The sequence below is a fragment of the Nyctereutes procyonoides genome, unplaced genomic scaffold (genome assembly GCF_905146905.1).
Source record: "Nyctereutes procyonoides isolate TBG_1078 unplaced genomic scaffold, NYPRO_anot_genome, whole genome shotgun sequence".
NCBI classification, from domain to species: Eukaryota; Metazoa; Chordata; class Mammalia; order Carnivora; family Canidae; genus Nyctereutes; species Nyctereutes procyonoides.
In genome coordinates this window covers 6,842,869-6,869,402 of record NW_026575144.1, presented here as the reverse complement: position 1 = coordinate 6,869,402, position 26,534 = coordinate 6,842,869, and the positions used below count along the sequence as shown (strand labels likewise).

The following is a 26,534-nucleotide window of genomic DNA, read 5'->3' as shown; positions in this document are numbered from 1 at the left end:
GGATGACAATGACAGAATGAGAAACTACGGTTAGGTCACTCGACAGGCAATCACGACAGTTCATGCACTACGGTCTACGCGCCGGAAGGTGTTTACGAACTACGCTCGTTCTCCAGGATGTGAGCAAAGAGTGCTCGAGAGACCTGACTGCCTTCATCCTCACCAGTCCTCCTACTGCTCCTTCTCTCACTGCCGGCCTTTTCACTCTTTGATTTTAAAGGTGCTGCCTCTGTTTTCTTATCTCTAGCAGACTTCGTTGTAACTGAAGGCTGGCCACCCCGGGAAGTCTCGGACAACGACGTGTTTCTTGAGGTACTGTCTTCCTCATCGGACAACTCGGACTGCATTTTTCTGTCTTCTTCCGAGAGGCGGTCCACAAGCTTTAGGGTCTCACCACTAATTCCCTTAAAATATTCAATGGAATGTTTACATACTTCCTTAAGCTGACTCTTCCTAACTGTTACTGTGGCGGTGGTGGTGGTGGTAGTGGTGGTGGCGGTGGTGGTGGTGGTGGTGGTGGTGACACAGGTGGATCTTACCTTTACTGGCAATTTGGATGGAAGCTGTTTGGCCTTGCCTTTCTCTGGTTGCCCTGGCTTTTGTGTGGCACATGCCTTTCTAACTACGTTATCCCTGTGTGTGTCTTTTACTGGAATTCTGGACTTTACGTCTACACATGAAGAAGCAACAAGGGTTTTGGTTTTCTCAGATTGACTGACCTGCTTCGTTTTACTCACTTTCGTGTTTGGCATATGACTTGGTGGGTAGATATCTTTTGGTGAGGTGGCCTTTATGGGAAGTTTGGATTTTCGCCTAATCCCTATCGATTCCTTGGTCTTTTGCTGTTCTCCAAGAACTTTCTGCTTATCTCTTACACAGTGTCCTTGCAGTACCCCTGTCTTTTTTCCTGACGAGATTTTCACTGGATTAGCTTTCTCTGTGGTACAAGTGGGTGCAGAATGTTCTGTCACAACTACATTACTTGTAATGTTATCTGTCTGTATGGTGGAAGAATCCAAATTGTTGTTGTTATTAAAGTTATCTTTCTGGAAATCATGTTTTTCTTGGGGCCTAGTGCCTGTGTGGCTATTGGCTGTATTTGAAATCATTGTTATGGTTTCATTCTCTAGCCCCTGACAACTGGTCATCACAGCTTCTATCTTATCTGTCACTTCTCCAGAGCCTTCTTTCTTCATGGTCATGGTGGATGCAGAAATTCCCATTTTTATAGGCGTGCGCAACTTGGGGTCAACTTTAGAGGCGCTAGTGGCTGCTGCCGATTTCTCCAGGGAGCCACTACTGGATGTGCCTTCCTGACACTCTCCGCTGGTCGGGATGCTGGGGTTAGGTTCGACTGGAGGTGCCTCTACATTTCTCTCTAGATTAGTTTCTACAGTGGTGTCCCCTGACTGTGGCTGTGGTGTGGCAGTGACCATACTTTTATCCCCTTCCCCCTGGTCCCCTGACTTCCCTTCAGAAGTATGCTCACCAATCTGGAAAAATTGGAGCCTCTCTTCAACAAAATCCCTCTTGCTCATGTCAATTGCACCACTGCGAGTCATCTCAAACATTTTCCCTTCATGAAATGGGAAGGGGTTAGGCTCACTAGTTGGGGTACTTTCATCAGTTGGCGTTCTGGCTGGCGTTGTATCAGGGGTTGTTGCTGGAGAGCGGTCTTCCACAGCCAGACCAAATGGCTTAGTTTCATCTTCCCGTGATTTACCATCAAAAACTTCATCATCCCCTCGGTTATTAGACCAAGGATCGAAATCTAGACCTTTGGTAGCTACGGTTTTGAAAGGAGTGGCAAATTCTTCATCTACTTTGTAACTGAAGTATGTATCTGGAAACACTGATCTGTCAGGATGTCTGCCTTCTAGTGTGAAAAACTGGGCCCCCGATTTCTGATCAGTCTTATCAGGAGTCTTTTCAGATGAGGAAATTTTAGAAGGTGGCTTGTCTTCGTCTGGTCCCATCCTTCCCTCCTCCTCGATAACTTCAAGTTTACTTTGGCTAAAGGAGCGATCAGCAGGCTTCAGGATGCCCTCCGTGTTCCAGACATCTTTCTTAATCTCCATGGTTTGACTTGGGAGTTTAGAATCACTCTCTGTCAAGCCATCATCCTCATCCTGCAGGTCGTAGCCATCCAGAGAGTCGATCTCTGTGGCATCCGTGTCATGAGAAAACTCGGCCGTGGTGGCGATGGAGCACTCAGTGATGGACTGGTCATTGTTCCCATTCTGGGCAGTTTCGTTCTGAGGTGAATCGAGGCCAAGGCCAAATTCATTATCTTTTCCAGATTCGTTACTGTCCAAGTCTTTCTGGTTGGAAGGCTTGTCAGCAGGAGCTTTGGATTTTGTCATTTCCTTTTGCTCATCATCTACTTCCTTTAACTTGAAGGTATATTTTTTAACTGGGACAGGCTGATAGATCGATTCATCATCACTCGAATCACTGACGTCGGCCCCGGGAGGAACTGGGGAAGGCGGCTGCACTCTGATGACCGGTTCGGCCAGCTGGTACTTGTCATGCTCGTCTTGCAGACTGACTTCAATCATGTCAACCTCTCTTTCAGGGAGATAATGATGTTTCTTATCTGGCTCCATCTGGTCTGCATCCAGTGGTGGAGGAGGGGGAAATTCGATGTAGGCAACTCTATTACTTTTGGGTCTTTGGCTAGAGTCTTTGCTCACATCGGTAGGCGTTTCCCGCTCAACGGCTGCTTCCTCCACGGTAGTCTGCTTCAAGGAGGCTGACTTGGCCTGGTCCTCCTCCTCAGATTCCTCAGAAACCTCGGGAATTGGGCTGGGTTTGCCTGGTATAAAAGCTATGAGCGAGTCTGGCGTCTTAGACGTAAATTCATAACTCACTTCCTCTGAACTGGGTGTTTCTGGGGTCAAGGGGCTTTTCCCAGAGCTGTCTAGAAAGGAAACTTGCTCTAGAGTGTCATCTTCTGGGCTACCTTGGGGAGAAGGAGGCTGCTTTTGCTGTCTAGTTGTATAAAAGGTGCCCCTGGTCTCTTGTACTGTCTTACACTCCTGACTTATGATCTTTTTTACACTTCCTTGTTGTATCTCCTTTTCATATTGCTTCCCCACCTGTACAAAGCTGACATACACGGGTAAGGTTTTTATGTCTTTCCCTCCCTCTGTCTGGGCTAGTGGAGCAACTCTTTCCAAGCCATCAAGGGGACTGTGCTCGAACACATCACTAGAGGGGGATTCCTTTCCTGGGCTAAACTCTAAGGAATCAGGAGATTTGGTGGGAGAGGTTTCGGTTTCATCGAGAGGAGGGCATAAGCCTACGTAACTCTGACGTTTGGAAACTTTGCTGATTTCTGAATAAGTAACTTTTTCATCTTCTATAGAATTAAAGTGCTGCGTCTCGACCGTCTCTTTACTCATACTCGACTGGGGTAACTTTTGTGATAGTTCATGCGGGGGGAAGGTCGACTGTTCGCAGAAGCCGTCGGGGACGTCAGAAGGCAGCACTCTCCTTCCGTCCGCAGCTCTGACCGGGATGTGCGACACCGCAGAGCCCTCGCTTCTCCTGGGAGGTTGTTCAAGAGATCCACCCGGCCGTTCCCCTTCTTTCACGACATATTCCCTATATAAGACCTTTTTGGAGGGAGATTTTACAGTCATTTCCTTAATCTCTGAGAGAGAGCCATTCGTTAACAACTTGTGTTCTCTCTCAGTCACAGACATAAACTCATTCCTTTGATCAACAATCTTACTCTCAGGGTGACCAATGTGATTCTCTCTTACATCATGAACAAGTACATGCGAAAGTTTTTCTTTCTGCGACTTATTGTTAGTGGCTCCAGCACTTTCCCACGTTCTAAAGACCTTTTTGTCCCATGGTCCCTTAGTAGCTAACTCTGAGGTTACATGACACGCCAAGTCTTTAGCCTGTTGCTCAGAAAAATAGTCAGGCACTGCTTTACTTGACATTTCAGTCCTCTGTGCTTTCACATCCTCAGGACCAGAATCATTTACAAGAATCTCGTTGCTCTGCGCAGGCTCGTCCTTAGCCTTTAGCACCATCACATCGTTTCGCACAGACGCGCTTTCGTCTGAGAGGTCTACGGCCTTCTGCTGCTTTTCTCTAGCAAAAACCTGGTACACAGGCAGCTTGCTCTCCTGGATTTTTTTAATTGGGATTCTTGACTGGCCCTCCAGCTTTCTGTCTTCTTGAGACACGTCCTTACTTTTTGCCTGTGCGCCTTGTTCAAATTTCAATCTAATGGAACTGAGCTTAGATTGTTTGAGCTGAAACCCGGACTGGGGCCCTTCTGGTGCCTTGCTCTGCGAGATGCTTTCTCTGGCTTCCTCTGGGGACTTGCTGTCCTCGGGCTGAGGGGAGAGCACCTTCTTCTCCGGGCTGCTGGGCAGACTGGATGCTTTCTCATCGGCTTTGGGGAAGCCTTGTCCGTCATGGCCGTGTTGCCTCGCCTTAACCCACTCATCATTGGATGCCAACAGTTCTGTCAGCAGGACCTTCTCGGGGCTGCTAGTGGTAGAGCTCTGAGAAGAGTATTCTTTGCCATTTCGAGGGCGTGGCTTTTTCTCTGGGGACTGCAGTTCGTCATTTAGCTTTTCGGTTTTGTCACGAAAAAACTGTGACACTTGAGTCAGTTTTTCTTCAGCTTCCTTCACAGTCCTGTCCACCCTATCTTCATATATCAACTTCTCTCTACCTCTGTCTAATCTGTCCTCAGCAAAGCGCATCCACATGGCATGCTTTGGACTACTAACATCGCCAGAATAGTGCAACACTGTCACTTTATCAAAATGCTCATCTTTAGACACTTTACCTACACCATTTTCAGACACATCTTTATAGATTTTGGAGAGAATTTCTTTTTTGGGGGCAGTGACTACTTTTTCTCTGGGCCGCTTATCAGACCCCTGTAACTCTGAGCTAGGGGTTCCTGCATGGTCTGTAACTGATTCCTCGGTATCAGAGTGAGACACATCTAGCTTTTCTGACAGAAGCATTTTCTCAGCAAACCTGTAAGACTCCCCTCTTAGTTCTGACAACTCATCGTCATGGTATTCTATTGAGTGCTGACTTAAAAGCTTCAACGTTTTATAAGAGTCATCAGATATGAGTTGAGCAGAACTAGGGCGACTGTCTTCTTCTTGGGACACAGGAGTGTTTACTCTGGAAGACTCCAGATAAGAAGGCAGTGACTCTTCAGCAGTAAGTTCCTCTTCTTCTTGCTGACCCTGTTCCTCTGGACAAGGAAAAGCATCGTGTTTTTCTGGCAGAAAATCTTTTAGGTTAATATCTCCCCGGGATAAGTCTTTCTGATATACATACATTTCCTTTTCTGGATGCTTTTTGGTTTCTCTAATAATGACTTCAGTGGGCTCAGCTTGGTTACCTTTTTCGATGTGGACTTCTATTACACGCTCCAGTTTGGGTTTCATTTGGTTGTCCTTCTCTGCATGTTGGGCTGCAGTTTCAGCAGCAGACTTGTGAACGTCTGGAGGCACTGCCGACTTATGCTCAAACAGCCCCGCCAGTTCTTTGGAAGGGTCCCGCCCGGACTGAAAGGCCTTCATGATGTCATGGACTGACATGGTTTCCTCGATTCTCTCAGAGGCGCCTTCGCTGCCCGGTGGAGAATGATAGACCATTCTGGTGGTTGTGGTGATGTGCGTCTCTTCTTTAACACGCATGCCTTTGCTCAAGACTCGGCTGTGGTCGTCGTCTTCACCATTGGCTTTCATTTGAAATGCTTTAACTTTATCCTTAATACTAGAGGCAGTGGGCTTGGGTTCCAATTCTGTAAAAGTAGGTGAAGGTTTGGGTGACACAGGCTCCTCCGGTTGGCCCGGGGGAGCGTCTCCAGCTGAGGGCTCATAGCTCCTGATAACATGCACCACTTCAGTTCTCGTTTCTGTGATGACGGGAGGGATGGGGACTTCATGAAAGAGTGGCTTAGGACCAGTGCTTTCAGCGCTCTGTGGGGCTGAAGGTGTCTTCTCGCTTCTCGTTTCAAAGCCACTGTCAGACAAGGGGCTTTTGTCTTGGTCATGTTGAGAAAAGTCATCCGGAGACTCTAAAATTGTGTCTGTTCCAAAAAAGGAATCAGCCATCTTACACAACTCTTTCTCAGAGGTCGAAGGCCTCATGGAGGCTGGAGGCATTTTGAGTTTGTGTTCCTGCAAGGCGATCGCGGGCTTTAAAATCCTTTTCTGTCTCTCTTCACCATCTTTCTTTGCGTCCTCAAACTTATACTTTAGATTTGTCAGTGAACTACTTCCAATATCGTTTGTTAAGTAATCAATGACTTTGGTCAAGTTATAATCCTTCTCGGAGGCGGCTTTTGCTTTCACTTGCACTCTCTCGGGCAGAGATGGAGAATGGCTCACTGTGGCTTGTTGTCTGGCTTCTCTTATTTCTTCTGAACTGAATTCTATCCAGTCGTCTTCGGGAGAGAGTCCTTTGTCACTCTTTGGTGATTTGGGTGGTCCTTTGTTATCTACACACACATCTTTCTTAAGGATTTCACTCACTTTCACTAAGTCTTCCTTTACTTTCTCAACAATTTTGAAAGGTTCTTCATCGTCTATCCTCCCCTCTTTTGGGAGGTTAGGTTGGAATGGCTTCTCCTCAGGCACGTCTGTTTGTAGTATTGCAGTCATCCGCATTAGGTCCTCCTTCATTTCAGCCACGTCTTTTAATATCTCCTGACTGGAAGATAAAGAAGATGGTGTAGACAGCTTAAGGGCAGAGGGTGCAAGGAACAAAGACGACTTAAGTGGAGATGAAGTTCGACTGACATGGGACTGAGGGCGTGTCTCCGTAGTCAATGTTTTAACGGGTGACAGCAAGGCTGCTGCTGATTTTGTAAGTGAACTAGAGTCTGGAAGTTTCTTTAATGCTGGTTCGGGCAAAACATTGACTACAGAGTATACTGGCACTGTTATTATCGATGACGTTACAGATGAGGTAGTTGCAGATATTGACGACCCAAGGGATGTATAGAGTGCACTTGCGGGAGGAGTTCTTAGGGACTGAAAAGCTGATGGTGTTGGAGAAACATATGACCTGAGTGGGGAAAATGGCATTGCTGTCGTGGTAGAAAGCACTTTCTCAACTGTGTCAGTGGCTGCGTTAACCACAGAGCTCACAGAGTTTGTAGCGGTAGAAATTTTTTCCTGTAACGTGGCAGTGGCTTTGCATCCATTAATTAAAGTTGAAGATGACGGATATTTCAGGGGGGAAATTGATCCGTTGACTAATGCTACCTCTGCGTGTCCAGGTATCTGTTTCACTGGTGATGAGAGAGAAGAGGCCATGGTGACTTTCGCCGATGAAATGACATCAACTGCTGATTTGGCTGGAGACAGCACTGACTTTAGAGGTGAAGATATGAGCGGTGCTGCTGATGTAATAATCGACTTAAATGGCAAACTTGAGGAATACATATGAATGTTTGACTTGGGGGAGGCAGGGGGTGTCATAGTAATGGACGACCTCTCCAAAAGAGAACCTGCCGTAGTCACTGGAGAGGTGCGGGAGGAAAATGTAGAATTGGACGCCAGCCCTTTTAAAGGCGAGGCCTCTGGGACGGTGGGAGCTCTAACCAGGGTACCAGAGGAAACTTGGATATTGTATGGAGATTGTGACACCACTGTTTTTATCGGTGAAGAAATTGTCCGAAAGGATCTAATTGGAGATGCCACATCACTAATGGATTTAACTGAAGATGTAGTTGACGCGCCTAACGTGGATTTGATTGGAGAAGGAGTCGAAACAGACCATATGGACTTTAACGGAGAAGCTGATGGTGTATTAGAGGAAGAGCTTGATAAGGAAGTGAAGCCTGACTTGGCTGGCCCAGGCACTGTAATCGGAGCTGTTGTCCAGGACTGGTATGGTCTTGTAGAAAAGAATGGCTTGTATGAGTAAGTGGTGGGGAGGGATCTTGTTGCTCCTGCACTCCGTTCAACTGTTTCTTAAATTTGAAAATGAAATCAAACACAAAAATCAACAAAAATGGTTGAGAAACAGAGAGACCAGAGAAAAAAATTGGTCAGTAAACTTTGAAATATTACAAAAGCAAGTACAATTGTTTGCATGATTTAGAATGGAAGAGGCCAAAGGAACAATTAAGTAAAAGAGGAAAAAAAAATCCACAGACATAACTAATCCAAAGTTAAAAATAAACAAACAAACAAAAAACAGAGCAATGTGAAATGAAAGACAGAAAAAGCACATCGCAACCAAATAGGCCAACAATGAGAAACAGAAAACATGAGGAAAGAATTAATGATGAGAAAAATAACCACAATGGAAAACCGTTCCCTTACTTCCTATTGACTTTCTTATGTGCTGGTTTTGAAATATCAGCAGCCATTCTGCTTTGCCTGTATAGGTACAAGTTCATTTTGTGCAACCATATAACTTTCATTTTAGCAATTTCTAACGTTTCCTATCCTTGAGCCTTTCGGTGATACAGATTGCACCTACTTAGAACCATATCGATGTGTGTCACTATACATTAAATATCTAGAACTCTTTTTTTAGAAAACTACTCAAGCCTTTTTCATGCAGAATCCAAGATAACTTTTATATGACAGGCAACTGATGTGCAAACTGTGAAGCCACTGGATTTTAAATCTGTACCTTCCATGCACAATTCGGTTATGCTTCACACCCATAAAAAGCCAATAAGAGCAAGAAATTTTCTGAGTCAGAACTTTAAAAGAAAAAAACAAAGAAAAGGAATGTTTGCATTTATTTTTTCCATGCAGCATATTCCTTTTGGTGAGGAAAAAGAAAGTGTAATATGAAATGATTTAAAAATGCATGTGTACATACACACAAAGGGGGAAAAAAAGCAGAAAATATGGGTCATGGTTACCATAAGCAAGCAAAGCAACTGAAAACATCTTATCATGCGCAATATATCATGGCAAACAAGCCAATGAAGTAATACAATTTTTATGCTGTGTTATGCACAATATATAAACTTTTAAAAATACTTTCACAAGAGCATTTAGAAAGAAGAGTACACTTTTTCCATGAGATGCAAAATCTTGGTACCTTTTGAGATTTTAGGAAAATATTTAATACTGCATATTAAAAACACATTCTGCAACTCAATATGTCCACATCTGGAGTCATCTTCATTATGGATAGAAGCACAAGGTTTATTTTGGATATGTTTTCACAATTATCATACTTTTAATTCTCAAAAGGTATCATGGGGAAATCTAAAAAAGCACAGTCATATTTTTAACACCCGTATTTAAGTATCTACAGTGGGATTCAGTATATATCTGTATACGTTTTTATCCAGGGAAAGGTGCCAATTCTGGTGCCTCCTCAGAATGTTCATGGGACTCATAGATACCCCAAACACTGGAGCAGCCATGAGGCAGATCTACCATTAGGAAAGATGGATTTAATACCAGCATTTATCTGGCAATCGGACAAGAAACACACAAATGAGGTAAGCACACTCGCCAGGGGAGACACACTTGGTCCTCTCTACTTTTCCAGCTCTACCAAACAAACCGAGTTGGTCACAGAGATTTGGAATGCCTGTCAAGGGCTAATGGTCTATGTCAAAGTTGAGTACAGTTTCACTCCCAGAAAGCACTGGTGCAGAATAATAGTGACACGCGAAGAGGAAATGAGAATCTGCTTCATCTTTTATGCTCCTCTTCATGCTGTGCCCGGGCCATTGCTATAATCCAGTCCTTGGATTAGCAGCTACTCCCACAAGGGTGAAGATTTTCATTCCTAGTGTACATTTAAATTCAAACATTCAGAACATGTCCTCTTCTAAGCTTACATATTATTCTAAAGAAATATGGAAGAACTGAGGAAAAACTCACCCATTAGTTACCCCTCCTAGTCATAATTCTCAATATTACATTGCTTAACTCTTGGAAACACCACACTGCAAATGGAAGGTTTGGGGATTCCTTCAATTTAGTGACTTGGGCTCAGTCCAATGTCTCAAGAGAATTTATTTTTATAACTACCAGAAACTGGCAAAGAATCTCTCCTTCACCACTGAAGGCTGGCTCTATCAAGCAAAGAAGTTCTTCTGAACCACATTGTATGGTTTTATACTTCTCATGAAGCAGCCAATTTACTGATCGGTTACACATTGTGTGCTTTAATGACACATACTTTGAGATGCCCTTTATAACAAAGAAAATTTCTGGGAGGTTCTGGATGTCAGGCTCTATACCAGACTCTTTCTTTATTTTGGGGGTGGGGGTGGGGAGGAGGTCTTATTTGAAAGGACAGGGTACTGAGGGAAAAGCTGCATTACTTGGAGTTCTAAGACCAATTCAGGTGCCACGGCCTTTCCTTAGTTTTCTTAACAGTCCCATCTTAGTCCTTTCCATTCCTCTGTTTACCACCATTATGCTTCCTTTCATAAAATAGAGAAAAGTACCCTCTTCCTTCTATCAAAAGTCAAGGAAGATAAGCCACCTATTATACCATAACAGAAGCTAACTAAAAAATAACAATACTTTCACAAGTGGGAAAAATTTACTTGACTTAGCGCAGACCTCACCTTAAACTCATATAACCCTCAAATACTTTAGGGACCAGAATCATATGGGAGTTCACCTGCCAGGGGTACTTGGACCTAAAAGAGCTGGCCACGGAGCCTAACTCTTAAGAATATTATTTAGGAGTCCCAACCTTGGGACACAGTTGAGCATCTGCCTTTGGCCCAGGGCATGATCCTGGAGTCCTGGGATCGAGTCCCACATCAAGCTTCCAGCGTGGAGCCTGTTTCTCCCTCTGCCTATGTTTCTGCCTCTCTCTCTCCCTGTGTGTTTCATGAATAAATAAAATCTTTTTTTTTAAAAAAAAAAAAAGGAGTCCCCATGACCTACCCCCTGAGAGTCTTAGCTCTGGGCCAAAATCAGTATTCCAAAGAAAACTTCTGCCCAGGAAATTTAGTTGTTTTGAAAAACTACCTAGTTATATACATATACTGTCCCTGCTTTGTAGCATAATAGGAGTTAATCTTAGCCCTTCTGGTTTTGGAAGGATTTAGACATTTATGCTAGAGGAAAAAACTGAGATCCAGAAGAATATTCATGAGTGTGGTAGCATTTCATTTCCCTCATGCTCTCCATTTTGTGTCTGAATATAAAAGCTTCCCTAGTAGTCAAGGAGCTAGACTCCAGAAGATTATGCTGAGACCATCTAAGCTAAGTAGTGGAGTCTTCCTGCTGCACATTTAATATGCTATCTCAGCCCACAGAAACAAGAATTCAGGAAAGGTGGCTCTTTCTGATAGAGCCAAAGTTGGGGCTCTTACTGGTAAATTTCCAATCTTCCCTGAACGCAAGTTAACTGAGTAGAGGAAAACAGCTAGAAATTGTTTGCTAACTTAACAATAATTTTTGTAAAAAAATCCTCTTCCAATGGGCCAAACACAGTGCTGCTCTCAGCATTCTTAGCTCCTGTTGGTGGAGGGATTCTCTGGAGGGCTGAAGGAATGGGAAAGGATGATGAAGGAACATGACTGAGTGGATTTATACCTTGATACTTGCAAGCCAGCTAACGATGAACCAAAACAATCACTGAGAGAAGGAAAGGACTTAGCCAGTCTAGTGAAGACTAGCCTTGGAACTGGTGTTAAATATAGGGCCGGGGTGGGGGTGGGGGTGAGGGTGGGGAGAGAGGAAGGAGGAAATAAGGAATCAGTATAGAAGTGCTACCTCAAGATGGTAGGAAAATCTAATTCTTGCAAACTGGGAAGAAGGAGAATCAGGACTAAGATATAATGATCTACCTATATTAAGAAAAAATGAGATGACAATCAAAGTTACTTTATCATTCTACCATCCTACATATATAAAAATAAATATTTTCTCTTTTGAGCATAGATTTAAAGCAACATTGGTATGTTATCTCCTAGCATAGTTAACAGTCACAGTGATAACAGGGTTTTTAAAGACAAGTAATGAGTAGATGTTTCTAACTTAAAAAAGAGGTAATTTAAAAAAAAACGGTTTTGAAGTTATGATCTAAGGGTGTTTGTACTTCATATCGTCAACTATGTACAAAGTATCATTTAGATTTCATTGCAGGCAATTTTTCTTTTGCCATTGGGTTTTCAAATGACCCCCAAATTCAGTTTGTATAGAAAAAATGCCTCTTCTTATAAAAGTCCACATAGATTAGTAAATGTGTTAGAAAACTCACTCATTCCAGGCTCAGTCAAGTAGCTGTAGCGCTTACGTAAAGCTAAAGATGCAAAGCTCTGTCGTCTATCTGCTTTCTCGGCCTGAAAAGGAAAAAGAAAAAAGAGACTATGTACAAGTTTCTTGTGATATTTTCATGGTTTTGAAACATTTTGTAGGATGGCATGTGGATACTTCATTTATTTTTCTTCTGGTGGATTTTCCTCATGAAAATGTTAACTTCCTATTGTGAGTCTACAACCCCATCCCAATGTCTCAACCAAATCACCATCATTTAGCCAATGTAAGAGCACCAACACAGCAGACTACAGGGAACTACAAATACAAGACGAGCGATACAGAGACTACTGATGCTGAGCAATAAATCTCCCCAAATTCATTCGTATTGAAAGCACATATATCACAATGTACAGTCACTCTATGTGAGTACATTCAAGGAGAAAGGGCACAGGGTGTATCATTCCAATTACTGCTGTTGTTTCTATGTGTTAAAAGGAATAAAGTATAGGTGTAGTTAAAAAAAGGGTTAATGGTTTTATTAGAAATAAGGATTCTATTTATTCGTACTGAGGTGTGAGTTTTAAAAATCCAATTATCTTATAACTTGGAGAAATACTAGGAGATGCCTTTGTAAGGAAAAATTCATTCAAAGCCACACAGAACCACTATACCCTTAAAAATGGCCAAGATGATTTTCTTTACATAGAATACTAAATAGCTAACAGTAGCCATGGAACACATATTTTGTATGACATAAAACAACCTGATTTATACAATAAAATTTCATGTTACTCATGATCTTGATTTAAATGTCACACAGAGTGGATACTAGGTGAAAGTATGAACAAATGTATTTTTATACATGCCAAGCTACGCACTTTAAAATGTCGAAAGAACATTAGTTCCTCTTTTTAAAACATGAGCTGGATTATATTACTGAATGCCCTGAAGTATTCTTATATATACATGGAGGAAGAGTAAACCATTCTTTAAGAAAAATTTATACCCTTTACCTCACTTAGGCTACGATCTGCAAATATATAATACGTTTCCCACATGTTAGCCCTCTGCAACTTCTTTTCTACAGATTTAATTTCTGTTCTACCTTTGATAGAGTAAAAGCAGAAGTGTTCATATTACCTCATCATCTTGATCTGACTCTGTCTCCTTTTGGTTCCAAGATGCATTGCAGAGACAAGGAATATTATAATGGACAGCAGGGAAAAGAATATCAGGATATGAAAAGGACTGAGTAGGGAGCACAAAATGCAAGCTGAATCAAGAAAGCAAAGCAAATCAAAAGAAGCCAACACAAAATATCAAGAACTGTACATCCATGGCAAATCAATGTGTGACGTTATTCGGAAGCATAAAAATCTATGAGCTACCAGCAGAAGCAGAAGCAATATACAGAGGACTCCATCATACAAACCATAAGAATGTGACACCACAGTAACAAGACTTAATCTACACAAAGAGACTAATAAAACTTGAGTATCAAGAACTTTAATCATGTTACAAAGCATTCCTTAATTGCATACCAAGGGCCCACTTCTTCAAGACCAGGGGAAGAAAGTTACAATAAACAGTATTAAAAGATACCTTTTTATGCGCTGGCAGAGTGATATTTAAGTTGCAAACAGCTGTTTGAGGCAGTCCTTTTGTTGTCTTTGGTTCTTTCAGAAAAGACAGACGACCACAGGGCTCTTGGCTGGTGTCTCTAATCTAGAAGAATTTAGGTGGTTGACAGTTATAGAAACTTTTCTGAGGATTCCAGTCTGTACAAGAGTTAAACATGTTTATGTTACGGAGCCCTTCAAGAGGCAGGCAAAGTAAAGGGAAGAGATGACGGTAACTATTATAGATCAACCACGGTGGACACCTATGAACTCAGTAGGATGTAGAGTGCCTGATTCCTAGATGAGACCCAACACTGCTACGTCTGCTTGATTTACCCTGGCAATATGTTATAAAGTCTGGGTTATATGCATTTTCTTCCTATCCAACAATTTCTTTTTCCTAAGGCCTTACTTTTAGCAATAATAGTAACAGCAAATAATAATAACACTAAACAGCCATCCCATGCTCTTCTGTTCTCTGAGGAAGAAGCCGGTCTCTCCAGAATGCCCTTGGGCTCCATCAGTAATGAAGATGGAACTTAAATAGTGACTTTGGATTTCATCTATTATTTGATTACTGAGCATTAATCAGATATGATGCATTTATTATTATTCTAGATTGTTTGGTCCTATGAACCTTTGCTTGAACATAAATGATCATTTAGATGTTTCAAAGGTAAAGACTCTTTTTTACTAATTATAAAGCTTTCCCAGCTCAAAAGTACACTCGGGGAGACGTAGGACAAAATCTGACCTTATTCCTCTGAATTCAAGTTTGGTGGGATATTTCAAATGCAATAAATCATTAGACTTTCTCTTTTATTCTCTAAGAGCGTTTAAAAAAAAATTCAGAGTCTCTGTTGATGATTTACCTTGATGGAAAATGGCAGTCTATTTTCTTTGAAAGCATAAAAGTTAAAAACAAGTTGCTGTCCTCCTTTGGTAAGTGGGGCCAGATTTCCATAACAATCAACATAAATAGGTTTTCCTTCCAGAACCTTTTAGAGTAAAAGAAATACATAATTTAATGTTAATTTAGGTTGAAAGAATTTTGAGATTTTTTTTTTTTTGTAAAGGGATAGAAGTTTATTAAGTAAAGATACAGAGAAAGCTCTCAGGAGTGAGTGAGAGGAGTCCCCACACGTTGCCCAGAATTTTGAGATTTTTAAGTCACATAATATTAAAAGATTGACATATTTCTATGTCACATTTGTCTCCTTATTAGGAAATTCTATGGTGTTATTTGCCACAAAAATAATTCTGTTGGCTCATAATTCAACAACTGTGATTGGAAAACGAATCATGCACATGTACGAGACAGAATTATGCATCCAGTTCTATTCTAGCAACTTCAGACATGTTTGAGAAAGTGCTGACATCACTTCTTCATACAGACTTTGAAAGGTTTTTTTTTTTTTTTTAAACTCAGATACTTTCACTGGGTTTGCAAAAGGAAAATCATGATAATGTGTTAAAGAGAGTGACCATAAAAATAAGACAACTCAAGTCACCACAGAGAATGCAGACCATGATGGAGATGCATTAGGACTATATTTTAATCAAGATAGCCTTGAAGACACATAAAATAATTTGAGAATAAATCTATATTAAAAATCTAAATCAAAAGCTGAAATCAAGAATGTGCTCGATACTTCCAGTGAGTGCTTTTACCACCTCAAAATAAAACCCCATATCTGGGGAATGTAATGGGACGGACTTGTCGTTAACAAGGTACCTCAATATCTTTGCTTCTTGCAACTTCCTCAAAGTTCTCTTGCTGTTCTAAAGTTTTGTCCACTTTGTCATCTGTCATGCAGAAACAGCGCAGGGAGGATTCTACAGGATCATTCATTTTGGCAAAAACAACAAACTTGGCCATATATGGAACACATATTAATTCTCTGTACAGTTGTGTGGCTAACCCCACAGTTTCTAAAACTTGATGGCAGTCTGCAAGCCAAAATCTGAGAAAAACAAAAACAAAACAGAATTATGAAAGTGAGGTGATTTAAAAGCCAAATCTTAAAAAATCAGAGCATATAAGGGTACTACACCCAAACATTGCCGCGTTCATTTAAAGAAACAGCAAAGATGTTTACAGAATGCCTACGTTTATTATTTGTTATAATTTTGCTGAAGAAATGCTAAGGATTTTTTTCTCTCTTCTCCTTCCCATAAGATTCTGTCCCCTTGCCCTTATACTTAGCCATGATTAGCCTTCCTTTCTAGTCCTGCTTAAGAGTTTAATCTCTCACTTTACATTGGACAGGAGCAAGCATTTTATGGAAGAAAAAGGAGAGAAATGGGAATTCTATCAGTATTTTTTCTTTGAAAGCATAACAATTGAAGACAAATGGCTGTCCTCCTTTAGTAAATGGGGCCAGATCTCCTTAACAATCAACATTTATAGGTTGTTAAGAACTAGAAGAAGCAGATCTAGCACCATATAGCCCCTTGCTCAAGAGAACTGGATGACTTGTGCCACTCCATTTTAAATTTCTGAGTTCAGCCCAACTGCACCATAAAAATTAAAAAAAAAAATAATCATACTAGTATTGAGCACAAAAACTTTCACTTTCCAAAAGATAAACTAATTCCTTAGGGCTTTTTGGAATCCTTTCTTTCCATACCTGGCTGAAACATTGGTTGTAAAAGAGACACAATCCTTGATGAATGTCAGGGGAGTAGTTCCAGTGATGTCTTCCCACTGAGCAGGCGAGGTGCCCCCTGAGAAAACAAGGGCAGATACGTTGACATTATCATGAGAGATGCTCCTTGTAAAATCTTCATCATCAACTCGCTCTTCCTTTGCAGCCGGGAACTAGAAACTTGAGCATGTTCAATTAATGGCAGGCACTAAAGGTGGTTCTCCTCTCTCCTCTCCTTCTGTGCCTTTACTGCCTTACAGAGATCTCCTTGTAAAATATTATATTTTTTTAAAAATTACTTTTTGTTTATCTGGCTACTAATGAATGGTTTAAATGTGGGGCAACCACAGGCTCTGAAGTGCATTTTGTGAGTGCAATTTATAAGTGCAGAGATTTGTTGTTCAGAGACAATAAACTTCCTATGTTATGCATATTTTTTTAAAGGACAAGAACTATCAAGAAAGTTAAGAAACAGCTGATTTTGTAATTTAATTTAATTAATTTTGTCATTTAATTTTCCAGGGCAAAAAAAGGAATCCTCCATTAAAACTACTCATAAAAACAAATAACCTATGTTAACCTAGGACTTTCTGTGAAAAATCCTATTCGGTTGATCAAATGAACTGCGCTCTGGATTCCAGGTGCTTATCACAAAATGCATTCTCCTAACCCTGCAGATTTAACCTAGTGGATTATACTTAGGAACTGAGTCCCCACTCAGCCCTCTACTCTGTGGGGGCTCTGTTTTCTCCAAAGTCGTCCAATTTTCTGTAGTCTAAGGGTGTTGCTAGGTCCACCATCTCTGTCTAGGTCCCCGAGAAATTACCTAGATGCTCTAGTAGATTCAATACTATCTCAATAATCTTAAAAGAGCATTATTATTAATACCACACTAATAGCAGGGAAAATGATAACAGTGAATTTTAAATGAGTCATGATCTCAGCATCTTAAAGAAAGGTGCAGGGATAATACAGGTGAGCTGATGGACAAGGGACAAGTAAAATGCTTGTTTGTTTGATTTCTACTCTTATGAAGTTAGCATGGCTGTTTCAAAGGCTTCATATCTTCATACAGAATCACTGCAAGTGCTAGTAGCACCAATAGCAAGTACAGCAATGAGTTAACCACACCTGTAATGCTGCAGAGCAGGCGCAGATTGGGCGTGCTGTCCCCCTGGTACCCGTTGACTCCCCCTTCACCGGAGGGCGGGGGCACCGGAATGCTCATTGTGATAGGTTTATGGAACTTCCTTCTTCTCGGTTCCACAGTGACGATTGGGCTAAAGGTGGCTTTGTTTCCAAGGATCTTTTTCACAATTTCATCTGGAACAGGCTGAGCCTAAAGACAGGGAGAGGACCTTAGATGGACGTTAACGTTTTTCTCTCATTGGGAAATGACTTTTTAAGTGAGGCAGGAAAAACCAAAAACAGACACCCCCCCCCCCCCCCGCCCTGCCAAAGTTTTTCTTCTTAATCCTTTTTCACTATTTCAGGAAAATGCAAAAAAGGAAACAAAACAACCTAACACTGTAGCAGAAACTAGTTGGTTTATTTCTTCAACAGAATATGGACGATGTGAGCCTCTGACAGGGAATCAGATCTCACAGTGGAGAAGACTTTCAGTCTAATCCAAAGTAAAGGTCAGCAAATATTGAGTGTAGTATATTTATATTTAAAGGTATTATTTATGTATTTGAGAGAGAGCCCACTCAAGCAGGGGGAGCTGTTGAGGGAGAGTGAGAAACAGGCTCCCTACTGAGCAGGGTGCCCAAGGACGTGGGGCTGGATCCCAGTGCCCTGGGATCATGACCTGAGCTGAAGGCAGATGCTTAACTGACTGAGCCACCCAGAAGTCCCATGTCTAGTATATTTTAAACCCATGCAGAACATCCAGTAAATTGCATAGGCAATTTGTGCCCAGGTAAAAATTTTCAGAGTTAAGTAACAAGATTTCTATTCTAGACTACCAAACCTAAGGTCTTCCTTTTGGCTTCTTTGCTATTTGGTAAAATACTCAATATGGGAGGCAACTGAAGGGAATTTCATGTCGCTGAAATATAAGGCCATCTCCTTAGCTCAAGTGGTTACTGAAGGCCTTTCCAGCACTTAGAGCAGTTGACTCTAAAAAAAACCTCATGAGAAGAACATGAAACTGCCATTAAATTATTAATTACTATATTAATTGACACAAATTAAATTACTGCCCTTATTATTTTCCTTTTTCAATAGGTCTAACTGAAACAAATAAATATAAGAAAGATGACTCTTGCCAAGATTTTCAGTTAGCCTTCCAAATAAAACAAATTCCAACTGGTTTGGATAAAACCTGGTATTTATGATCTACTTAAATCAAAATCTGAAAGCTTGCATGTTTCCCTATTACGGATTTTTATGAAATGGTACATTATAAACCAAGTCAAATATGGTTTGTTTCTTTAATGGTGTATTTGCTCTCTGCTGCTCTTGTCATTCCACATACCAAGACCAGTAACCTATGATTAACAAAACCATCTTTCATCAGAAACCAAGAAATACTTTTAAAAGAAAAACCCTAAAATACATATCTTATTTAATAAGCCACCAAGTTCACTTTATACTTCATGCTTTTCATTTGAAATAGGTTGATGATTCCCTAAAATGGCCTAGTGCTTTGATTAGCACTGTCATTAGGATGAATTACATCGACTGTTTTCTAAGTGAAGCATCCTCACACACTCTGTACATGTACCAAAGAAACAACATTTTGCAAACATTACCTGGAGGCCAACTCGAATTCTTTTGGTTAAAGCACCCTCTGGGAAAGAAGCCTGGACGAGGGGTACAGTGGTGCTGCTCAGAATTCCACCTTCAGGACCAATCTGGTTGCTTTCTTGCTTAATCCTTGAAACCACTGCAAAATACTGGGGGAAGTCCTTTGTGATAATCCTGCAGATGCGCTTTTTCCCTAGCTCTTCTGGGCTGTCAAGTTCTGAAAAGACAAATGAATGAAAAAAACATAAGAATAAGCCTATTGACATAATACTTTAAGATAAACTGATGTGTAATTTTGATAGGTAAAATTACTTCTATCTAGTAGTCTAAAGAGAATTTCTATGATGGAGAGAAAGGGATAGTGACTTTAAAAATAATGTAAAGATATTATAAAGCTATTCATATACAAAGTATTTGTAGAAAAATATTTCTACTGAAGAGGGACATTTTCAAAAACTAAAATTTTACCTCATATGCACAGAGCTCTACTCTTTAAGAAGAGATATTTCATTCTGTGACTGTTTACAATAATCTGCCCTCAAACTGCCAAAGTAGGAATGAATCAGAAAAAAACAGGCCTCATAAGAAAGTGTGTATGTCTCAAAGGCTCTAGAACTTTATTTGAAAAAACCTCTTTAAGATATTTTTAAATATCCCAAATGATTAATATTGTCATCACCAATTTCTGTTACCTACCGATAGCTCTCATGCATCAAACTCAACCTGTCCACAACTGGACACATCTTCCCTTCCGTCCATTTCCAAACTTACTTCTCTCCCCTTGTCCTAACTCTGGTAAAGGGTTTATAGTTTGTCTAGTCCTCCTGTCTAATAGTTTGACTCATTTTCGTTGGTACTTCATCTCTAAAGGTCGAAGTCCAGCTGATTCCACTGTGGCAATGGCTTGTCCTCCTGCCACCCCCTGTTCAAGCCCTCATTTGGCTTGCCTGGATCACTGAGTCACCTTCTACCCATCTCCCTGTCACTCGCCTCTTCCTTCTCCAACTCATCCCCTACAGTGCAGCCAGATGGGTTTTCTTTCAAAAGCCAGATTTTATGCATAATACTGGTAGGTTTAGCTGAAATAGATGATATTTGAAATCATATGAAGTAATAAATATTTGAGACGAGCCCAGCATATTTTGGAAAAATAGGTTTTTGAAAGAGAATGTATTTTATAAGATTTTAAAACTTATCTAGAAGTATCATAATAAAAGTTATATGGAGAGACATATAAAATATAAGATATATATGTACATTTACATATATAATTAGAAAAGTAGGTCAGGGGGATAAGAACAGAGAACAAGAAATAGATTTAAATTTATATATGTATATACATATATATGCTATATATGTGACGTCTACTTTTATATATTACATATAATGTATTTAAATGAAAGTCATATATTTAAACTTCAAATCAGTGGGGGAAAGAGGGCATATTTAGAATGGCATTGACATAACTGAAAATCTGTTTGGCAGAACAGAGCTAAATCACTACATTTTATTATATATAAATACAAATTACTGCTGGACAAGAGACTTAACTACTTAAAAAAATTAAAATGTTGCCATAAAACAATCAAGAGAATGGGGGCAGGGCAGCCCAGGTGGCTCAATGGTTTAGCTCTGCCTTCAGCCCAGGGCCTGATCCTGGAGATCCGGAATCAAGTCCCTCTCTGTCTCTCCGTCTCTCATGAATAAATAAAATCTTAAAAAAAAAAAAAAAGAGAGAGAGAGAGAGAATGGGGGTGGAGGGGTTGGGGAGAGACAGTAGGTGAGAGATTCAAGGGAAGGAGGGAGCCAAGCTGGTAGTGATGGATTGATATAAAGCATATAAAGTGATTCTTTTTAGGAAAAAATGTAATCTGCATGTTTGTATACTTTTATAAGAGAAGTTTGTGGAAGAAACATCCTAGCCATTAACAACTGGTCACTTCAAAAAAAAAAAAAACAACTGGTCACTTCAGAGGGATGGGAGATGGGGTTGGAGGTGAGAAGGTTAGAAGACAGTGGGCAGTAAGTACTACCTTTGGGTTTACATAGTTGGGGTGGTTTTGTTACAAATTAAAGGGAAAGTTCCCAGACTTCAGGGAGGGGTGTTGGTTTTGTTTTTGTTTTTACTCACATAGCCCTCTCTTTATACCTCTGATACATACAGCACATGTTCTCCTATTTTCCACCTATGAACATGTCTGCCTCCTTCATCACAGGAATGAGATCATGGCTTATTCCGAATAGAAATTTATAGAACAGTAAGATGGATGGTTAGATAATTGGATCAATGACACCTTCTCATTTTCTAGATTAACCATCAAACTCTGAAGTGGGAACATGAAATTAATAGACAAATAGGAGAAACAAGGTTCCACTCAGGTCAAAACCGAACTGGAATTTGGTTCGTTTTGCTTCCTGACCATCTGCTTCTCCTCTGCTCTGTCTAAAACCAAATATTGAGTTTCTAATGAAAGAATATAAAAGAAAATAAAGGCAAATAACTTCTTTTTAAAAGGGTTAATAAAGAAAGACAGGAAGGAGCCAAAGACTTTGCTCAAGAAAATATTCTGGGGGAAGTTTTCACCTATTCAGCAACTGATGAAATACAAGTTTTCCATACAGAGCGGATATATTTCCCTTCCCATAGTTTGACTTATTTTAAAAAGTTTGAGTTCCCAGGGTTCATAATTCATGCTGCAACTGAGAGAATTCTGATCATTTGTTTCAGGTGCCATACAGCCCATCAGCTGTGGCAAAACATTTTTTTTTTTTTAACCTCAGCCTCAAACTTGTGATTATGTTCTCCTTTAGAAATAGCTTAGGATGCCACATAGTGCAAGCAATTTAAGAAGACTGCCATGAAATTACATCCTTCAGACAAGACAGATTTTCTGACTCTGCATGTAACAAGCTGTGTATCCTGTGAGTACAGAGTTTACTTAAGATTGGTCTGGACCTACCAGGGGCAGTGAGGCACCTTTTGGGGGACTTGGGGCAATACCCACTTCTTAGCTGTTTGTGTGTGTTGCAGATATGTGCATGTACATTTGTGAGGAGTTAAGAGGGAGACAGCCAGATCACTCCTGGAAACTGTAATAGTGGTGGACTAGGAAGAGCTAGGCCACACCTCTGCTATATTGCCTTTGACAAACCATTAAAGCCACCCCAGATATAAAGAGAGCATGTCCATCTCAGATGCAGCAGATGAGTGGTAAATGGAAAAGCTCAGGGTTCTAACTCAACACTTGACTTCTAACATCTTTTTGGATTTGCCAGTGGTTCTGGGACACCATGTCACTCCCACTCTGTTTTAAAGCTTCTAGCAATTTCTCTGTCACCATTAAAACCTGCATAATATTTGGCCTTCAATGTTGTATTTTAACAGGTATGTTTTTAAAGATTTATTTATTTATTTATTTGAGTGAGAGAGAGGGAGAAAGAGCACATAAGCAGGAAGAGGGATGGAGGGAGAGGGAGAGAATCTTAAGCAGACTCCCCGATAAGCACGGAGCCCGCCGAGAGGCTCCACGCAGGGCTCGATCCACAAACAAGGAGATCAAAATCTGAGCCAAAATCAAGAGTCAGACACTCAATTGACTGAGCCACCCAGGTGCCCTTTTTACCAGGTATTTTATTAACAGATATTTTAAAGATAACCCTCAACCCAAAGAAACAACTATTGTGTACATTTCAGACATTGCAATCCCCATGCACCATTCTTTAAACAGGATCATACACATATACACTTCTTGAATTACTCAGATTCCCAGGTCCCCTGCATGATGAAATGGGGAAGAGAGATCTTCCCTCAACCAGGTTATATTCTGTTTCTATGTGTACTTAAAATATTTCCAGATTTTTTTTTCTGAGAATAAAAGTAAATGTAAAAGCTACAAAAAATACTTAAGTATTGGTTTATAAGAAGCAGCATAATTTCTTTAAGAGGTGTAGTTGAAGGGTAGGCTCTTACACATTGGGATGGCTGTATAAGTAAGACAGCAAATGGTGTAGATGGAAGGTAAACATAAGGAGGCAAGAGCACGAAGTGTAAGCCAGTCAGTAAAATTACTATGGAATTCTTATGACCTGAAAATCTATCACAAGATCTTACTGGTCATTATATAGGACAAAGGCTAAATAAATTATGATATATTCATACTATGGAATACTATGCAGTAAAAAGAATGGAATAGAAGTACAAATTTTAATATGTAACTCTCCAAGCTGTATGAAATGGAAACATTGCAAAAATGTGATGACAATCAATTAATCACATCTTTATATGCATATGTATAGATTCATATAATTTACATAAAATTTAGGGGAGGGAGAAAGAAGAGGAAAATTATATTATAATGACTGTGTGCTTGCATATTATTACATGGGTACTAATACTACTATTTAATAATATATACATAAAAATAATAATATAGCAGGTTATTAATATTTTAATGTAGATTAAAGTCAAGCACTTTTTTTTAAAGATTTTATTTAATTATTCATGAGAGACACAGAGAGAGGCAGAGACACAGGTAGAGGGAGAAGCAGGGTCCCCACAATGAGCCCGATGTGGGACTCGATCCCAGAATCACGCCCTGAGCCAAATGCAGACGCTCAACTGCTGAGGCTACCCAGGCATCCCAAGCATGTTTTTTTTTCCCCCTCTTTTTATTGCTTTAAAAATAGGAAACTGAAATTCTACTTATAATTTGAATAAACTTTTAATGTGCATTAAAATTAGATTTTTCTTTTCATAAATTGTGAAGTAATCACAGTGAAATTACACTAAATTAAATGATGTTTGATATTGAGACCTGGCACACTGCAGGTATTCAACTCGTATCCACTGAACAAAAACATCATTGGGAAGTGAGACTCACACTTTTTGTACCAAATAACTATATAATTCTTTAAATCTTGCTTTAAAATATATGTAGTAGTAGAGACTGGTTATTTTGTTCTTTTAATAATATTTCCTAATTGTATGTAGAAAAGTGGCTCTTATCTTTCTTCTTTTCGATCCACAGTAAACCTTTTGATGCCCATGTGTTTGTAAGAGAAATTCCTGGGATGCCTGGGTGGCTCAGTGGCCTTTGGCTCAGGGTGTGGTCCCAGAATCCTGGAATCGAGTCCCACATCGAGGTCCCCTCAAAGAGCCTGCTTCTCCCTCTGACTATATCTTTACCCCTCTCTCTGTGTCTCTCATGAATAAATAAACAAAATCTTTTTAAAAAGAGAGAGAAATACTTAATGGATGTTTACGCAAAGGGTGTCAAAAACTTAAGAGAATATAAGACTCTTCTGAAATTTCTGTGTTGCAAACTATGAAGGTGTGCCAGAAAAGTCAGATTTCCAGGCAAACAGTGATAAAGTCTGTTAATGCAAAAATGAATAATGTCAATATTCTTTCCAGGACTGAATTTATTTGTCTTTAGATTTTAAAATGGTCTATTACTTAGGTCAGAGAAGTTGGAATATATTACCAAGAATCTTTGCTTTGTTCCCACCCTTTACACAGATAAACCCAACAAAATAATCTACAAATATGACGCCCGTGTCCTAGTCATACCACAGAGAACCCAGCTTGTGTGTGCCCCAAACTAGCTAGATCATAAGCACACCAGTAACATCTATTAAAGGCACAGATTCCTAGGCTTGCCTTTGGAGATTCTGAGTTGGTAGGCCAGAGGTGGCACCTGAAAAGCTACTTTTCACACTCAATTCAGGGGACTTTATGACTTGATGTATGTGTGAAGCAAAGTCTTAACAGACTCTCAACCAGTGTCTGTCCTTAAAAAGTCAGAACCCACATTATTAAAACATGACAATCAGATCCTATGAAAAACATCTCAAGGATGGCTCAGTATGAGGAAAGAAGCTTACAAGGCAATAATATATATTAGTTTTAAATGGCTTTGCTTTTTAAAAGAATTTACTAAACCACTCTCTAGCTATAGAATTACAGGAGAAAATGACATAAAATAGAGAGCTGCTTACGTTTAGGGGTGATTGATAATGCTGTAGACTAATGAGAGGACCCTGAATCCCCCTCTTTCTCTGTGTTTAATGTTACTAATCAAGTTTTCACAAAAAATAAGACTAAAGGGAAAAGAAAGGTACATCCTGAAACAGTTTTGGTGAGGAAGAATGTTAAAATTTATACTTCTTGAATGTCTACTTTGTGTCAGGTGAGCTACTGTAATTGGGAAATGAGACTCACACTTTTTGTAACAAATAACTACATAATTCTTTAAATCTTGCTTTATAATATATGTAGTAGTGGAGACTGGTTATTCTTGTTCTTTTAATAGTATTTCCTAATTGTATGTAGAAAAGTGGCTCTTATCTTTCTTCTTTTCGATCCACAGTAAACCTTTTATGTCCATGTGTTTATAAGAGAAATTCCTGGGATGCCTGGGTGGCCCACATAGCATTTGGTAAAGAGGGTGTCTAAAGTTCAGGGAAGTGACTTGGCCAAAGTGACTTGTCTGCTTTAGAGCTTATAATCTAGGTCTAGGGACAAAGGGGAGTGGGGACAGAAGGGGGCATCACACAGATACGAACTCCAACCACAATTTAGCGCAGTGTCCTTGCAGGCTACCTGGCACAGGGGTGGTGACTGATAAGTGGATGAGTATTGGATAGATATGCAGATACCCTGGTCCAGAAGGTGACATGGCTTCTTACTGGCCCACTCTATGAGCAGAGAGCCCTGATTATAGTGGTACTTTCTGCTGCGCAAGAAATGGAAGCTAACATTCTACAGCTTTCTTACCTCACTGATTAATGATAAATTTCTTAAGCACCTTGCAACTCATTTGGTTTCTTTATTTGTGAAAAGTGGGACAGCTCTCTCTGTAACTGAGACTTTGCAACAGAGCAATGAGAATAAAAAACACGCTTTGCAAATATAAATGGCTATGGAGATCATAATACAGTGAAGCATAAATAACAGGATTGAAATCATGTTCCCACTAAATTAGTTAATCTCAAAGCTTTCAAATGATCATCCTTGATTAGTTTTGCCTCACTCTAACCTACACACGATTAAATGTCTCAGTAACTTGGTCAGGTGGGACCATGATTCTTTTTCCTATTGCAGATTTGTTTTCTGAAGGCTGTAAGTGTGAAGGTCAGGTTTGAGCGTGAATAGTCTACAGAAGGAACATAACCTCAAGTTTTCACAAAGGATGATTCCTATAACGACAGTTTAATTTCTGGTCAGGTGAATATTCTGCTCAGCTTGCTCCTCTAAAATGGAATATTTGATATGAAGGTAGGGGGGAGTGGAGTCCTAGAATGTTAGAATTCAA

General features: G+C 40.1%; 1 protein-coding gene across 7 annotated transcripts in view; it reads right to left on the bottom strand.

Annotated features, from left to right (window-relative positions):
* The window catches only part of ANK3 (ankyrin 3), a 326,326-nt gene that overhangs the window by 36,489 nt on the left and 263,303 nt on the right, over positions 1 to 26,534 (bottom strand). For 5 of the 7 annotated variants that reach the window (XM_055308770.1, XM_055308772.1, XM_055308769.1 and 2 more), the window contains 7 exons: positions 19,227 to 19,438; positions 17,602 to 17,809; positions 16,453 to 16,549; positions 15,558 to 15,786; positions 14,695 to 14,820; positions 13,806 to 13,928; positions 12,205 to 12,286 (listed from right to left, as the gene is read on the bottom strand). In XM_055308770.1, coding sequence (XP_055164745.1) covers positions 12,205 to 12,286; positions 13,806 to 13,928; positions 14,695 to 14,820; positions 15,558 to 15,786; positions 16,453 to 16,549; positions 17,602 to 17,809; positions 19,227 to 19,438 — 1,077 coding nt within the window. Of the gene's footprint in view, positions 1 to 1,489; positions 7,967 to 12,204; positions 12,287 to 13,343; positions 13,371 to 13,805; positions 13,929 to 14,694; positions 14,821 to 15,557; positions 15,787 to 16,452; positions 16,550 to 17,601; positions 17,810 to 19,226; positions 19,439 to 26,534 lie in introns of all 7 variants that reach the window. The other 2 variants (XM_055308774.1, XM_055308776.1) reach the window with 2 other exon arrangements.